At 46.4% G+C, this 17,031-nt stretch overlaps 1 protein-coding gene across 1 annotated transcript in view; it reads left to right on the forward strand.

Moving 5' to 3' along the window:
- The first annotated feature begins 212 nt into the window (after nt 1-212).
- Nucleotides 213-17,031, forward strand: part of Parva (parvin alpha) — a 151,557-nt gene continuing 134,738 nt past the window's right edge. The window contains exon 1 of the mRNA XM_034501865.2: nt 213-791. Coding sequence (XP_034357756.1) covers nt 656-791 — 136 coding nt within the window. The 5' untranslated portion in view covers nt 213-655. The remainder of the gene's footprint in view (nt 792-17,031) is intronic.

Below are 17,031 nucleotides of genomic sequence, written 5' to 3' on the forward strand. Positions count from 1 at the left end.
ATGCCATACCCACGAGTGCCTTGCAAAAAGAATAAGCTGAGCCTCTGCCGTCGTGGACTTCCAGCTTTGGTTAAGTGTGGACAGGAGAAGGTGGAAGTCCGCAGATTCATGTAGAAGTTGAACGGGGGAAGTCTGTTGGGACCAGAGCCCATTTTGGTTCCTTGACTCTTGTCTTTGTGAGACAAGAGTGCTAACAATACAGGGACCCATTCATGCAGAAGTAGAGCAAGAGATTCCCGCAGCTGGGAAACAGGGTCACAGGGCTGATTCCCTGCGGATTCTGACGTGTGTGTGTATGTGTGTGTGTGTGTGTGTGTGTGTGTGTGTGTGTGTGTGTAAAGCAGAGTAGTGAAGGCTTCCAGGCTCCAGATAAGACCTCGCGTCCCCATAGCCTGCACTTGCCCCTGCGTTCACAGCCCCCAGTAAGCAGCAAGCCAGGACATCCTCGCAGCCAGGGCAGCTCCGGGCGCGAGGCCCCAGGCGCAGCAGCTCCTCGCAGGGCGGAGGGCGGCGCGAGGGAGGGAGCGAGGGACGGGAAAGGCGAGCGAGCTGCCTCAAATGCCTGGAATAATTCCGCTTCCGTTTGGAAAGCCGCAGCCTCAGTCCCGCCGCCGCCCGCCGCGGCCGCCCAGCTCCAGCTCCGCGTCCCGCCGCCATGGCCACATCCCCACAGAAGTCGCCCTTGGTCCCCAAATCTCCCACTCCCAAGTCGCCTCCGTCCCGCAAGAAGGATGACTCGTTCTTGGGGAAACTCGGAGGAACGCTGGCCCGGAGGAAGAAAGCCAAGGAAGGTAGGAACAGCCGAGGCCGCGGGCGCTGCAGGGATCCGGGAGCCTGGGAGTGGGAGACCCCCCTGGCAGTGACGGGGCGCGCCTCACAAAGTCCCCAAGTCGCTTCCAAGGCCCTAACCAGATCTGTGTCAGTGCTGGGCCACAGGCGGAGCCCAGGCTTTGGGTGGCTGTTGTCCCAGAGTCCAGGCCCTGCTGGTCCCCTGCGCTCTACCCTAGGCCGCTGTCCCCGCCCTCTGCGCGCCCGAGGACTGGCATTTGCCAAGTTTCTGCTGGAAAGTTTTCTTGGGCGCCGTCACTCCCCGCTCTCAGCCTTCATTGGTCTGTTGCGCCGTCGTTTCCCGGGCGCCTTCAGGTCTTTTACTGCAGCCGCACTGGCCTCCTTGGATCTCTCGCGGGCCCCCTGAGCTTGTGTGAACAGTGATTTGTATAAAATGTTGACTGAGAGAAGAACGTGCCAAAGTTGGGGGCGTGGGGATGGGGAATGGTGAGATTCCTATACCTAAGGACTGTGACCCTGCTGTGAACCTGGACATTCCATTCCAAGTTTTATTTTAAAAAAAAGATTTTTTTCCTACCATGGTAAATTGCGGCAATCTTGGTTTTTTGTTTCCAGAATAGTTTCTGTGTAAAGTACTTATCCCGTAGGCAGAAGGTTACAACTGGCTTTTGGGTGTATGAAATGAAATTATGGTTATCAAAAATCCATGTGGCGATAGGTGTGTGAATAAAACCGGTTTAAAATGTTTTCCTTTTTGGCTGTGCTGGGATTGAATTTAAATGGCCTTCGGTTTACTGCGTGAGCACCGAGGTCTTGTTCCTTCTCTTTTGAGACTCTAAGTTGCACGGGTTAACCTTGAGTTTAGTCTGTGTAGCCCAGGCCCTCCTACTTCAGCTTCCAAAGTATCTGAGATTACAGGCCTGCCCAATTTGGTGTTGATGAATTGTTCTTTTCTGTGGTGCTGGATGTTAGGCAAGTACTCTACCAACCACTGAGTTATAGCCCAAGCCCCCAGATCATTTCAGGAGATTACTTTAGTAGGTCTGAGGTGATGAACTAGTAAGTGTCTCATATTCTTAGTCTCCTGACTATGGAAACCACTTTGGTGTTTAATTAGCAAACTCAGTGCATGAGCTAAGTGTCTGTTGTCTAGATTGTGGCATGAATCTATAAAACACCTCACCCCCAAATGACTGTTATACCTAGTTCCCCCTTATTTCTAAGGGAATAAGATGCTCAGTGGATGGCCAATACTATGAGCTATTCTGAGCCTGATATATAGTGTGGTTTTCCTATGGTAAAGTTTAGCCTTTATGTTAGGCACAGTAAGAGGTTAACGTGGCTGAGCTGAGAAGGCTCAGTGGGTAAAGGCACTTGCCACAACAGACTGGTGATTTAGATCCTACATAGGTGGAAGGAAAAAACTGACTCCACAAAGTTGACCTCTGACCTATGTCAGAATGCCCACATACATGCATCATGCACACATAATAATGATAATAATAACAACAGATAGTGCTTAGGCATTGCAGTGCTCAGACAGGCTGATACTTGAGCCAGTAACAAAGATGGCTACTAAGTTACCAAGGCTGAGTATACAATGTGTAGCCACAGGACTCCTATCCCAGGCAGGAAGGTTTGGAATGAAGCAAAATTTCATCATGCTAATCAGAATGGCCTGTAACATAAAATTTAGGAGGTATTTCTGGAATTTTCCATTTAGTATTTTGCAACCACAGTTGGCCATAGGTATCTGATACCACAGAAGTAGAAATTGTGAGCAGGTGTGCTGGTAAACCATTGATTGGTGTACTGTGGGTGACTGGTCATGAGATCCTAGCTTGGGAAGTCTTTTTCTAGATTGTGTTCCCAGTATAGGTTCATCCATCTGATGGATGGCAGCTCAGAATTACTGAAGCTCATAACTGGCCTGCAGTGTTCATCCCACTGTTAGCAACTTTGAGAAACATTTTTATTAGCCCAAAGGTAATCAGTGTGTGTCCGCTACTCTCTTGGAGTCTGATGTGACATTGACCCTTTTGAAATAGATTGTACTACTTTCTGGAGTCTCCTCTTGACCAAGCCCGGCATCTGCTGTCCCTGCAGCTAGTCCTCAGGGACATGAGCTTAAGGCTCTCTGGCATCCTGTCTTTTCTGTCCAGCAGAACCCTGAGGAAACGGAAGGTCGACTTGGATAGGATCTCGAAAATAATTAGTGAAGGAGTATAGAGAGAGGGAAGTCTTGAGGGATGGATGTGGTTTGACATGAGCCAACCCTGTCAAGGACCAAGGCTGTGGACCCATGGGAAACTGGCAAAGCTTTTTTCCCTACGTCAGGCTCAGAGTGATGGCAAAGCCTTCCTCTAGTCTGAGTGTGCATGCCGACAGCGTGCACAAATATGAGTGTTATAAACGATTGACCAGTGTGTGCAGAAACTAACATCTGAAGCATCCTCCTCCTGAGGCTGCTCACCCACAGATACCTCCTACCAAGCCTGACCAATCCCCTCCCCCTGTGCTATTCATAAAAAAACATGCTGAAGTTCTGAGTTACTGCATAGTTGGTGCCACTCCACCAGAGTGTGCATGGCCACCCACCTCAGCTTTTCTGTATGTGTACCTATGAGTCTGTTCTTTCCTCATTCCTTCGATAACCTCAGCCAGGTTTCTGTGACCCAAACAGTGTGCATTGCAGTAAAGGAGTTATTTACAGAGCCACAGGCAACACAGAGCCAAAAAGGGATGCTACAAGAGCAGGCATGTCCAACCTTTCCATGTTGTGATGTGATGTCACCTACAAAATTTGATGCTCAAGCACAATCATTGAGTTACCCCTCATCAAAATTTCATAGAGGTTTCAAAAATGTTTTAAGTGGGTTTATGATTTTGTGTCAGACAGCATTGACAGCCATTCTTGGCCATAGGTAGCCTGGGTTTATGATTTTGTTTCAGGCAGCAGTGGCAGCCATCCTTGACTGTGTGTAGCCTGCAGGCCACAGGCTGGAGGGCTGATGATAGGAGGAAGTTGTTGTTACTCCCTCCATACCTAAAGGGGCACAGAGGGTAACTGGAACCCACTGAGCTTACATTCCGTTTGTTTTTTTAATTTTTTAAATATTTATTTATTCACTTTATAACCCAATATCAACCCTTCCTCTTCTCCCAGTACCCCCTCACATAAGTCTTACCCCCATTCCCTTAAGAAGGAGAAGCTCCCTAGGTGTTAACCCACCCCATTGCAACTCCCTTCCCTCCACACCCCATACAGCAAGTTGCTGTGGGACTAGGCACATCCTCTTTCACTAAGGCCTGCCAGTTTAGAGGTGTGGGATCCACAGGCAGGCAGGTAAGCAGCAGGCTCAGGGCTCAGAGCCCCTGCTCCAGTTGTTTGGGGGACCCACAGGAAGACCAAGCTGCTCATCTGCTACATATGTATGTGGGGGATGGGTCCAGCCTGTGCTCACTGTTTAATTGGTGATTCAGTCTCAGGGAGCCCCCAGTGGTCCATGTTAGTTGACTCTCTTGGTCTTCCTGTGGAATCCATGTCCTCTTCGGGTTTCTCAGTCTTTCTCCTAACCCTTTCGTAAATCTTCCAGAGCTGCATCTAATGTTTGGCTGTGAGTCTCTTCATCTCTTTCCATTGGCTGTTGGGTGGAGCCTCTCAGAGGACAGTCATGCTAGGTTCCTGTCAGCAAGCATAGTGGAGTATCATTGATAGTGTCAGGGATTGGTTCTTGCCCATGAGATGGGTCTCAATTTGGGGCAGTCATTGGATGGCCATTCCCTCAGTCTCTGCTCTGTCTTTGCCCCTGCATATCTTGTAGGCAGGACACATTTTGGGTGGAAGGCTTTGTGAATGGGTTGCTGTCCTTATCCTTCCACTGGGAGTCCTACAGAAAGTGGCCACTTCAGGATCCATATCCCCCACTGCTAGGAATCTCAGCTAGATCCCTTAGATGCTCTGGGGCCTCTCCCCATCCCAGGTCTCTGGCACATCCTAGAGATTGCCCCCACCCCACCCCCAGCTAGTCTCCCTTCTCTCTCCCCTGTTCTCCTACCCTACCCGGTGCCCCTCCACATCCCCCCTCCCATCCAGTTCCCTCCTTCTATCAACCTCCGGTATCTATTTTGTTTCCTCTTTGGAGAAAGATTCAACTATCTTCCCTTGTGTTTTCTTTGGTTTGTTTTTCAATTTAAAAAAATCTGTGTGTCTGTGTGTTTTGTTTGCATGTATGTCTGTAGCACAGGTGTGCATGGTGCCGACGGAGGCCAGAAGAGGACATCAGGTCCCCTGGAACTGGAGTTAGAGACAGTTATGAGCCACAGTGTGGGTGCTGAAAATCAAACTTGGGTCCCTCATAGGAGTATCAAGTGCTCTTAACCTCAGAGCCAGTTCTCCAGCTCTTGATTCTGTTATTGTTTTTTGTAGTGCTGGGACTCAGACTTAGGGCTTTGTACATGCTAAGCACTGAGCCACGTCTTCAGTGGGCTCACTTGTCCCCTCCCTGTGTCCTGTACATGTGTGTGGTATCTGTGTAGGAATACTTTTATGTTTGAGTGTGTGTGGAGAACAGAGGCCAATGCTGAATACCTTTCTCGATTGCTTTCCATTTTTATTTTTTTATTAGTATGTGTGTTCCCAAGATGTGTGTGTTGGAGAGCACTCATGTGCCTGGTGCTTAACATTGCTTAACAATTTTGTTTACCATCCAAGCCATTTTAACTGCTTTCCACCTCAGTTTTTTGAGACAAGTCTCTTCTCTCAGTGTCCCTAGCACACACTTATTAGGGTAGACCAGTTGGCCATCAAGCCCAAGGATCCTCTGCCTCCCTAATGCTGGGATTGCAGCTACACACTGTAATGCCTGCTTTTTAAATGGATGGTGGGGATCTGAGCATGGGTCATCATGCTTTTGTGGTAAACACTTGACCAAGTCATCTCCTCAGACCTCCTAGCCCTCTTTTGCTTATTTTTATTTTGAAACTGTGTATCATTTCAGGCTAGCCGTGAATTATTAATCTTCCTGCCTCAGCCTCTTAAGTAATCATGTGTTCCAGGACCAACTTGCAAGGGCTTTTGGACAGGAACTAACTGTAGCCACTGGGGACACAGCCCCTGTTAGGAATATGCAGACAGAAGGGGAGCAAGTGGAGCACGGACTCAAGTACTTTTCCATCCTTGAACGTAAAGGGATACAGCTGGGCAAGGAGACTGAAGGAGACAAAATGTGGGGACTGGCTCTTACATGGTCAGCAGAGGAGAGAAGAGGAGGATAGATGGGGGCCTTGTGGACACCATCAGAGTTGTCTTCCTTTTTCTGGCAGAAACATAGAGTTCCTTTAATGTAACCACGGGGCCACCTGTACCACACTATCTCTCTGTGGGCTTGTTTGGGGCTCATAAGCCCTGCCCTTCTGTAATCAGTTGAGGTTTTTGAAACCAGATCTTACTTTTTGTATTTCTATAAACTATAAGCCTCCAATTCTTTCCAGTCCATTAGTGAATCCAAGGGCCATAAGTGGTCAAATAGGAGTGCACACAGCTTCTGACAGGGCTGGCCACCACTCACTCCAGCTGCTTCCTGCTGCCCGGGGGTGGTTCTACAAGACAGTCAAAGAAGTCTTGAGGCTGGGGTGACAATGACTGTTGGTAAGTGTGTGTCCATGACCCACAAGCCCCAACTGTAGTTGAGACCCAACATTGGGCTGGGTCTTGCTCTATGTGTGTGAGTTTGCAACTTTGTGCTATACAGAATCTTTCTTCCATTTCCCTCCTATTTGTGACTCTTCAGAATCATGTGCACTGATATGCTGACAGACTATCCTAGGGCCTCAGCATGGACTTCTCTTGGGACCACCCTTCATCATTTGATACTTACTCTGTCCTACTCTAAGACACAAAGATTTGAAAGATAGGATGTGTGTTGGAATATTTAGGTCAATAATTTCTATAAAATATCTTCTTAAAGATACTTACTACATACATCATAGAATAAGTCTCATTTAGAAGACATCAAGTAAGTTTCCATGTTTGTGTTTTATTGTTTTGTGTGGTTTATTTTGGCAGAACTGGAGATCAAACCTAAGGTCCCCGAATTCAAGGCGAGAATTCTATCACCAAGCTATAACCCCAACCTAATGTGTTTGTTTCTTGAAACGAGTTCTCATGTAGCTCAGGCTGGCCTTTAACTCCCTATGTAGCTGAAGATGAACTGGAACTCCTGATCCTTTTGCCTTTACCTCCCAAGTCCTAGGATTATAGGAGTGTACCATCACGCTCAGCCATTCCTCTGTGTGTGTGTGGGGGGGGGTGTTATAAGAAAAACAATAAAACAGACAAGGGTCTGGGGAGATAGTTCAGTAGTTAAGAGCACTGGCTGCTCTTCCAGAGGACCAGGGTTCAATTACACCCATGTAGTAACTCACAACCAATTGTAACTCTAATCCTAGGGGACCTAATGCTCTAATAGCTTCTGTAAGTACTAGGCATGCATGTAGTATGCAGACATATATGCAGGAGATATATATATATATATTATGTATATGCATGTATGTATATACACACATAGAAATTAAAAATAAGCACTATTATTAAATGAACAAGACAGAATAGGAGTTAAAAATGTCTTTCATAGCTTACAATTGTATGTTTGAGTTCTGTCCTATTGTGTTTTAACGTCTGTTGGACATAGAACAAGTTCCTTAAAATATCTAAGTCTCTCTTTCATCATCCTTAACATGAGACTGTAATTTATTTATTTATTTATTTATTTAGTTTTTGCAGTTTCATGATCAGCCCCAGAGCCTTGTACATGTAATGCAAGTGCTTTACCACAGTCTCCCAGATCCTCACTTCCTCCTGGAATTTTTGAACTTTACAGGAGAGGCTATGTTGTATGCATTATAAGGCACGAGTAATAGTAACTATTGAAATTGACAACTTACTTTTAAAGAGTCTTAGAAATTTAAAATGGTCTTTATTGTGGGCAGTAGAACTTTCTATAGCTTCTGTAAGTAGCTACTGACCACATGGAGCACCTATGACACTAATACAGACCTTGTAGAAAGGGCTAAGTGACTTTTTTTTTTTTTTTAAACAAGTCCCATTCTGTGCCCAAGATGTTATGCGTCAGCTCGCAACGTGGGTCTGTGCTCAGGAATTACAACTCAACTGGCTTCACTTTGCTATGTCTTGTGTCATTGTGAGTCTCGGTCCTCTCTCTACTCATAACAAGACAGAAAGGTTTGGGAAGGTTCCCAAAAGAGCATGTCTTCTCCCCCTAGCTCCATAGCTGTCAGTGGTGATATTAATGACTGAGGAGCAACAATAGAAGCAGGAAGATGAGTCAGGAGGTTCCTAGAGTGATCTAGGTGACAGACAGTGGGAGTCTGGTGCCGTCTGGTAACAATGGGTGTGTGTGGGGGGGGGTGTATACAGCAAGAGGGAGTTATTGAAAGGCTGAATAGAAAATGAAAGTCAAATCAAGATACCAAGGTTTTAGGTTTGAACAGCTGCAAAGATGGAGTTGATTTGAACAGTGGTGGAGAATCTTTCTGATCTGCCTGGAGAAAAGGAAAGAGTTCTGGGTTATGGTCTTGTCTAGGTAATGGTTCCTGTTGTACTTCCATATAAAGATGTGAATCAAGAGGAGGGTCTAGGTCAGAGGTTCTCCATATGTGGTCATGGCCTCTTTGGCAAGCCTCTATCTTCAAAAAATATTTACATTACTATTCATAGCAGTAGCATCACTACAGTATGAAGTAGCAATGAAAATAATTTTATGGCTGGGGTTCACCACAACATGAAGAACTGTAGTAAATGTCACAGCATTAGGAAGGCAGGGAACCACCGGTCTAGGTGGAGATGCAGCCATGAGATTGGATGGGATGATCAGATCTCGTTATAAAATGGAAGAGGTCTAAGGACTGGGGCCTGTGGGTTCCCCAGATTCAGAAGCTGGGAGATGAGGAAGCAGCAGAAAGACTGAAGAGGCCAGGAGCAGTAGGAAAACTGGGAGAATATTGAATCCCAAGCCCAACCAGAGCACCAGTATCGTTTGCTATTCAGGTGGCTTCCCTGGTCAAGGCCTCCTTTTCCACGTCTGCTCCTGACTCTGCCTCTGCTCCTGGGGACATTCAGCACTGTTCCGCTTCCAAGCCCTTAACTCACCTCTGGTACATTTTTCTCTCTGTATTTGCTCCTGGTGTCTCTCCACTTTTCAGATCCCTCCTCTAGCTGCCTCTCTGCCCAGCTGTCTTTCCTGCCCCACCCCCACCCCATTATCTTCCCTGCTCCCTCACCTACCATCTGCCCATTGATAATTCTTGAATATCTCCAATCTTGGCCTTTCACCCCTGTTCCTAATACATCTCCCCACTTGGCTATTTCATGGACTCTCAACTTGACATGCCAGGTGGAATTATTTGTTCTACCTATCACCAGTTCATGACCACTTTTTCATCATTTATCTGCCACAGAAAGCTGCAAGGTGTCAGGTACTTTCTGGTTCAGAAACCAATGACTTCTTTTTAAAGATCAAACAGTAAACATTTGACACTGAACCTGAAGTTTACATAATTTTCACCTTCTTTTTTAGCCAGTTAAAAAAAATATCAAATGCTTTCTCGGCACTAAAGCTGTGCAAACTGTGTGGAGGTGTGGACCGCAGTTAGCGCAGGTCCAGCCGACTCTCCTGCTGATTCTACCTTCTGGACATCGAGGCTTTCCACTCACTTTGCCTTCTTTTAGGCAAATTGTTTATTTTTAAAATTCTACCTGGTTATTTTTGTTTGGTTGGTTTTTGTTGTTGCTGTTGTTTTGGTTTGGTTTTTGGTTTTATTGTTGTTGTTGGGTTTTTTGTATCTGTGTTTTTGTTTTGTAGTACACACCACACTGGTGTATCTCTGGTCCATTTTTCTTCTTTCTTTATTCTTTGGCCAGTATATTGTTTTGGATTAGTTTGATTCAGTTTTTAGGATCTAACTGTATAACCGTGGCTGGCTTGGAACTTTAGGTGATTCCTCCTGTCTTTGCCTACCAAGTGCTGGGATTGCGGGTGTGGGCCACCATGCCTGAAAATATGTTGTCTAATTGCCCCCAAGAGTTATTTATTTTTATGTCTGTGAGGGTTCTGCTTGCATGAATGTGTGTACCACGTGCAGGTACATGCCATGTGCAGGTACATGCCTGGTGCCCAGAGAGGTCAGAAGGGCATGCTGGATCCCCTTGGACTAGAGTTACAGGTGGTGTGAGCCTCCATGTGAATGCTGGGAACCAATCCTGAGTGCTCTGGAAGCCCAGCCAGTGCTCCGAGCCTTCTCTCTAGACCCTGGTTCTTATTATTGTTTAACTTTTAAATGTACAGGGAACTTCTCCCCAGGACAGAGTTCTCTGTATACCAGGCTTCATTTTTTCCCCTTTAAGAACTCTTCATTTAATCAGAGCAAGCACTCTTCATTCCCTAAGCACATCCTGTTCTTGTGTTCTTACCTTTGGGCTGGAGAGACAGCTCAGCTGTAAAAGCTAGGTTCACAACAAAAGTGCCATATTCTTCTTGCCTGTCCACCTACTATTTGACATGTCTAAGAAAGACCTTCTCTATTCAATAAACTCTATTCATTCATTAAGACCCAATCCAAGGGGCTGAGTACACAACTGGGTTGATAGAGTACTTGGCTGGCATACATGAACCCCTGGGTTCAATCTCCACGCCATGTAGAGCAGGCATGGTGGTGTGGCCCTGCAGTCCCAGCATTTGGGAGCTGGAGGCAAGAGGGCCAGAAATCCAAGATCATCCTCTGCTACATAGCAAGTTCAAGACTGTCCTAGGCTATATGAAAATAAACTAATCATACAAAGTCAGATGATTTCCCTTCTGCATGTCACTTATAGCACTCCAAAGACAATGGGATGCCCTTCCTTCTGTGTGCACCAAAGCCTCTGGCCTGCCACTCAATCGTGACAGTGGGCACATTCCATTTAGCCCCCTATATCTGTGAGTGGAACCCACTGCAGGGAGTCTTCTCTCTATAGCCCTGCATACTATTTAACACACATAAGTTTGGGGGCTTTTTTGAGGGATGAATTTCCCCATATTTACCTGGTGAAAATTGCCCTCACTAGCAGGTGGTCTAATCACAGTTGCTTCTCCTTCCTGGTGGTGTTTGCCCATTTCTAAAATTAGGGGATCAGGCTTGGATAACCTCTGGGGCCCTCACAGCCCTTCTATGATTTCTGAGCTCTGATTTCACCAGGCTTCTCTCAAACTGCATTTTATTGTCTGTGTGGGGTGGTCTGGGAATGACATCACCACAAAGACTCTTTCTTTCCTTTGCTAATGAAGACACCTCTGTGTCAGGAGGAGATGGAGAGCTGATACGTGGGCTCCAGCCCAAGGACACCTCCATATTATGGATCATTCTTATCTCCTGGAATATCTTTATTTGGTTAACAAGCATAGTTCATAATTACATTTCAGCCATTAGTACTGGAGAAGAGATGGAATCTTTCTATGGACATTAGTGAGCACCTAAAACCTCCACTCGCTGTTGTGGGTAAATAGCCAATGTTTGAAGAAAGCCACACAACAAATTCAATATTAAATTACCTTTAAAGGTAAAGGGAAAGTACTTTTAAGAGCCAGGTGTAAACTTTTCTGCAGTGTTCAGTATGTTGTGGAGCCTGAATCCAGTAAGAAATCTAGGTGAGGGCTTCACCTGAGGACAAGAGCCCTGGATATGGAATGTCCTAAGCCTTGGGCTTGGTCCTCACCAATCACGGTCCTGATTCCCCTGCAGATGACAGGCAGGCAGGAGTTGTGTGTGTTCTGGTCATATTTATGTCCCAGGCATCTGTCCCTGGCATCTGTCATATCACAGAGTACTCAACACCCTCTCCATGAAGTGTGTCTTGACTGGATCGGACCATCAGTAGGCAGCTTGTTCCCAAAGAAGGCCCCAATTTACCTCAAATTCTCTTGTAATCCTGGGTGACTTTTCTTGTCCCTGGATTATGTGTATTTAGCTTGGGAAAATCCCTCCCCTTTCTCTCCCTAGGAATGTATCTTCTTTGAGGGAAGACGTTCTCAGTAAGTCCTATTGTTTGGCAGACCTCTAGGAGCACAGACCAAGTCCTAGGATATGTGGGTATCCTAGTGTTTAGCATGAAGGGGAGGGGAGGCTGGGAAGGCTTCCCCTGAGTGGCTCTGTACAAGTTCTTGTCAGCACACTTAAATGAAGGACTGAGATATAGTAGCTCACTGGCAAGACTAGGGGGCAGAGAGCAATAGACAGGCAAATCAGGCCTCTCTAAGATTCAGAATTATTTCACCCCAGCCTCCTCCCGTCCCATGTATCCTTTCTAAGTGCAAAGCTTAAGGAACTGCAAATGAACCAGGGGCAAGGCCACCATGTTACTCCTCAGCAAGAGTGCTGCCTATCAATCAATGGTGACAGCTAATTAGGTGGTGAGGCACCAGCCTGTCACCCCAGCTACCTGAGAGGTAAATCTCAAGTTCCGGTACTGCCTATGGTACTTTGAAAGACCAGTCTCAAAATAAAACAATAATTCAAGTCTAGCCTGGTCTAGGACAGCCAGGGCTTCACAGAGAAACCCTGTCTTGAAAAACAAAAACCAATAAGGGGGTGACCAAAAGGGCCCAAACAAACAATGGCAAAGCCCACAGGTGTCTGGAGGAAGTGGGGCAGCTTGGAGTGCTGTTCCCCCGAGCACCAATCAATGCCTTTTAAGATAGTATCTCTTATTGGCCTAGAACTTGCCAAATAGTCTAGGCTAGCTGGTCAGTGAGCCCTAGGGACTTACCTGTCTCCATCTCCCCTGCAAGGTTAGGAGTATAAGCATAAGCTATCACACCATTTGGGCATTTACTGATATATGTGAGTTATGGGAACAGAACTCATGTCTTTGTGCTTGCAAGAAAGCACTTGACTGATGAGCCATCTCCTCAGCTACCTTCTTTTGACAAGTGGGTTATGCAGGTGTCCTTCATCTGGGACAGGAGCCTATCATCAGATGTGTCACATCTGCTGTGGACTTGAGCCTGCTGGAGCACGTGTCTATCACACCCCGTACCTCAGGGAGTGTTTCTGGGAGTCACTTGATAGCAGATGTGACCAGAGCACTTATTAACACCACCGTTCTCTGCTGTGCTGTGGCAAGCACAGTCCATCTCTCTGCAGTCAGGAATGAAGCTCTGCACAAAATACAGCTGAGCTCCTGGGGTAACTGCATTGGGCTGGAATGGGCTGTTTCTACCATGATGTGAACCCAGTCGTGGGTACCCCATGACTCAGGAGGCTTAGTGCAACAGACTCCATGATTCTCTCTCTCCACAACATCTTCATTGGTAGAATATTAAATCTGCTAATTGCAGAGTCCACTGACTTTTTGATTCAGAGTAATGACTCTACAGTCAACGTTTGCCTTGGCTTGCATGGCTATGGGGGCTGCAGGCAGCAAGAGGAAGTGGAAAGTGAGGCACCAAGGCAGCAGATGTGGGCATTCTGAACAGAGAATCTTATTGTCTGCCACATGCCTTGGTTCTTCTATTATTATCTTGTCGCTGGGACAAAATACCTGGCTGAAGGAAGGAAGGAAGGAAGGAAGGAAGGAAGGAAGGAAGGAAGGAAAGGGAGGGAGGATAGAAGGGAGGGAGGCAGGCTGGCTTAACTTGGCTCACATTTCCAGGATGCATTCATGTGAGAGAGGGCATGGCAGCAGGAGCGTGAGACAGCCAGCCATATCACACCTGCAGTCAGGAAGCAGAGGGACACAATGCTGGTGCCCACTGCCTCTTTTTCATTCTGTCTTGGACCCTACCCCTTGGGATGGTGCCGCCCACATCCAGGATGGCTTTTTCCTGCTCTCCAAAAACCTTTCTGGACGCATCTTCATAGATACACTCAGAGATGTGTATCTATGGTGATCCTAAATCCAGTTAAGTTGACAGTCACCATTAACCATCACGGCCTTGAATCAGAGAGACTTATGGGAATCCAGGGCACAGTCTCAGATGCAGCATTCTGGGGACAAAGGCTGGGCTCCTCACTGAGTAACAGCTTGAGCTGTTGATAACCACTACAGAATCACAATTTCACTGGCTCCATGAGGTGGAGAGGGTGTTCAGGAAGGAACCCCCGCTTCTTGCCCTATTCACCCAGCACCCTCGCACCTTAGGCCTGGAAATAAACAGCCCTGTCTGCTGGAAGGAATTTTCCTATTTACCGTAAGGCTGAGCACACACACACACCCTTCCTGGCTCTCAGCCCTGGTTGAGCAGACCTGCAGATGACAGGTAGTTAGTAGCGACAGCTGGAAGAAGCCTGGGCAGCAGGGGCTGACAGTTTTGAGGCTGTTTGCAAAACACAGGGGGAGGGTAGCCCAGTTCTAATGTAAAGCAAGTCTAAGGGTGTAGCCCTTTGCAGGGAGCTGCAGCTGTGTCTTGGCTGAGGGCTGCAAGGCCTCACGGTGGGCTCAGTAGCCCCTCCAGCGCCTGTCCAGTCTCCCAGAGGAAAAATGACACTTCACCTGCTTTTCCTCACTGCCCGTCATTATGGTAAATTGCAAGGCTCCCTGATGACTCTGGAGGGGAAGATTGATTTGTTGCTTCTGATTGTCACTGTGCTAATGTGACAGGGTGATGGGCACCCAGATTCACGCCTAGTAATGGCCCTGCCAGAGGTGGATGTTAACACAATTGGGACCTGACACTTCAATAAATCGGGGACATTCTACCACAGAGATCAAAGTTCAGAATTGCTTAAATTGGTGTTGAAGCAGGTGGGGAAGAGGAGTCCAGGGGCCATGAATTTCGTGGTTGGCAATTGACTTTCAGTTTGGAAGGCCTGACTGTCAGCTTTTCCAGTCTGTGACATCAATTGAAGTCATTTGGGCTCCTGGCTACCTAGCCCTTTCTGGGTTGCTGGTTCTGGGAATTGTGATTCATGGTGTTCTTGTGTGAAGAAAAAAAAAGTTCTAACAGCCTCTTCTGTACCTCTCGGGTTGGAAGATTGTGTTTTGATGGGGAGGAGGGAGGGAGTGTGAATGACAGGTTCCTCTCCTGCCTGGTGTGCTGGTCCTTCCCAAGCCACCCTTCTTGCCCAGACCTCTTAGCTTAGGACCTCTTGCCTTAACTTGCAGGCTCATTAGCCTGGGTGTCATGATGCTGTCATGCAGTAGTAACTTGTCTTCACACAGCTTCTCACGAGGTGGGAATGCATGTTTCAGGTCTCTGCTGGAAGTACAAAGCTAGAGGAAAGACAGTCTGGTCCTTATAAAGGAGAAATGATTTTAAAAAAAAAATCTATACTGAGATATAACCCACCTCTAAATGGTGTCGATCTGCGGTGTGTTTGCTGTTGTACAATCATTGCTATAAGTTGTCGATGCTTTCTTTTACCTTTCAAAAAACATCACTGTGCCTGCTTCTCCATCCCTCTACCCCAGTCTACTCATTGTTTCTATGGATTTGCTTACTGTCCTGGATAGCTTTAAAATCAGCTTGACATAGCCTCAGCTGAGGAATGTCCTGGTCAGATTGGCCTGTGGGCATGACTGGAGGATTATCTTGTTTGTTAATTGATGTAGGGAGGTCCGGCCCACCATGGGCGGCATCATCCCTAGACAGGTGGTCCCCAACCGTGTAAGAAAGCAAGCTGAGTATTAGCCTACAAGCCAGTTAGCAAGCAATAAGGTACACAAAATTCCTGTGTACTTCAGCTGTGAAAGGAGTGCTTTTGGCCAAGGTGCTGTGTGGAATAGCAAGCAGGCTTGCCTTCCAGTTCCTGTTGACTTCTCCCAGGGATATACTGTGACCTGGAAGTGGAAGCTGAAGTAAACTCATCAGCTGATGGACGAGGGTTATTTTCATTTTTTTAACCTATTACAAATTAGCACTGTGAATTTTCATATGTCAATATTTGTATGACTATGTGTTTTCATTTCCCTTGGGTACTTAAAAGAGACATTGCTGGGTTATATGGTAATCACCATATTTGATATTTTGAGGAGTTGCCAAACTTTTCAAACAGATCAACAACTGGGGTGGGGAAGTTGCTAGTTGCTAGTGCTGTACAATCAAGGGGACCGGTGTTTGGACCCCTACAACATACATAAATGCCAGGGAGCCATGGCAGTTTATCTGTAAATTGTATCTTAGAAGGTAGAAACATGGAATCCTTGAGTAAGCTGGCTAGTGAGACTAGCCAAAACAGTCAGTTCCAGGTTTAACCATAAGACTTTGTCTCAAAGAATAGGGTGAAGAGTGACAGAGGAAAATTTCCATCACCCTCAGGTCTCCTCACATTGACAAAAATATGAATATGCACACTGTATGGGTGTGTGCGCACACATACACAGAGCAAACACATGCATATACAAAACAGTGGGGGAGCTGTTCTCGAGAGCTATGTGTGGGAAGACCACTTCCCTTGAGTCCTTGCCAACACTTGTTAATGTGCCTCTTTCCTATGATACCATCCTTTGCTTCTAGTTGTGTTTTCTGGGTGGCTGATCTTAAGTAACTTTTCAAACGTTTTCTGGTCACTTGGATGTCTAACTGGGCACCAGTTTTTTAAAGTCCACAGAATTCATGAGCATCCCTGGAATGTTAGCCAGAAAGCTGACCATTGAAGCCATCTCCTCTTCTTTATTTTTTGGCATTGGCTGGGGGAAGTAGAGACATGATTCACCTTGAGTTAGGCACATTTCATCTTACAGAGTTACCATATTCCCGAAATATCTTGTTAAGCAAATGATCATATGTTTCTGGCTTTCATCATTAAATTACAGGTTGCTTGCCAGGAATATAGATAGCTTTAGCCCCGAACTAAATATTAAAAATGTATACATGTAAATGGCACATAGAATATTTTGATAACATGTTACTTCAATTCCTATGACTATAATGAAATGCCTGAGATAATTAGCTCATAAAAAGAAAAGGTTTACTTTGGTTAATAGTTTTGAAGAGTTCAAGAGTGGGCAGATCTACTACAAACCTACTCAGCTCTGAGTTGCTGCTAGATGTGCCAGGGGTTGATGGTGGGGAGCACATGGCCATCTTGTGGTTAAAAAGCAAAAGGGAAAAGGGTAGGCTGGGGTCCTACACTCTGGTGACCTGAGGATCTCTCAATAGAGGGACCCTACCTCCTGGAGAAAGGGCCCTGTAAGATCTGCACATGGGTTTTTGAGGGACACTTATCTAAGCCAGAGTCTATGTTATT

The sequence above is a fragment of the Arvicanthis niloticus genome, chromosome 1 (assembly GCF_011762505.2).
Source record: "Arvicanthis niloticus isolate mArvNil1 chromosome 1, mArvNil1.pat.X, whole genome shotgun sequence".
Classification (NCBI taxonomy): Eukaryota; Metazoa; Chordata; class Mammalia; order Rodentia; family Muridae; genus Arvicanthis; species Arvicanthis niloticus.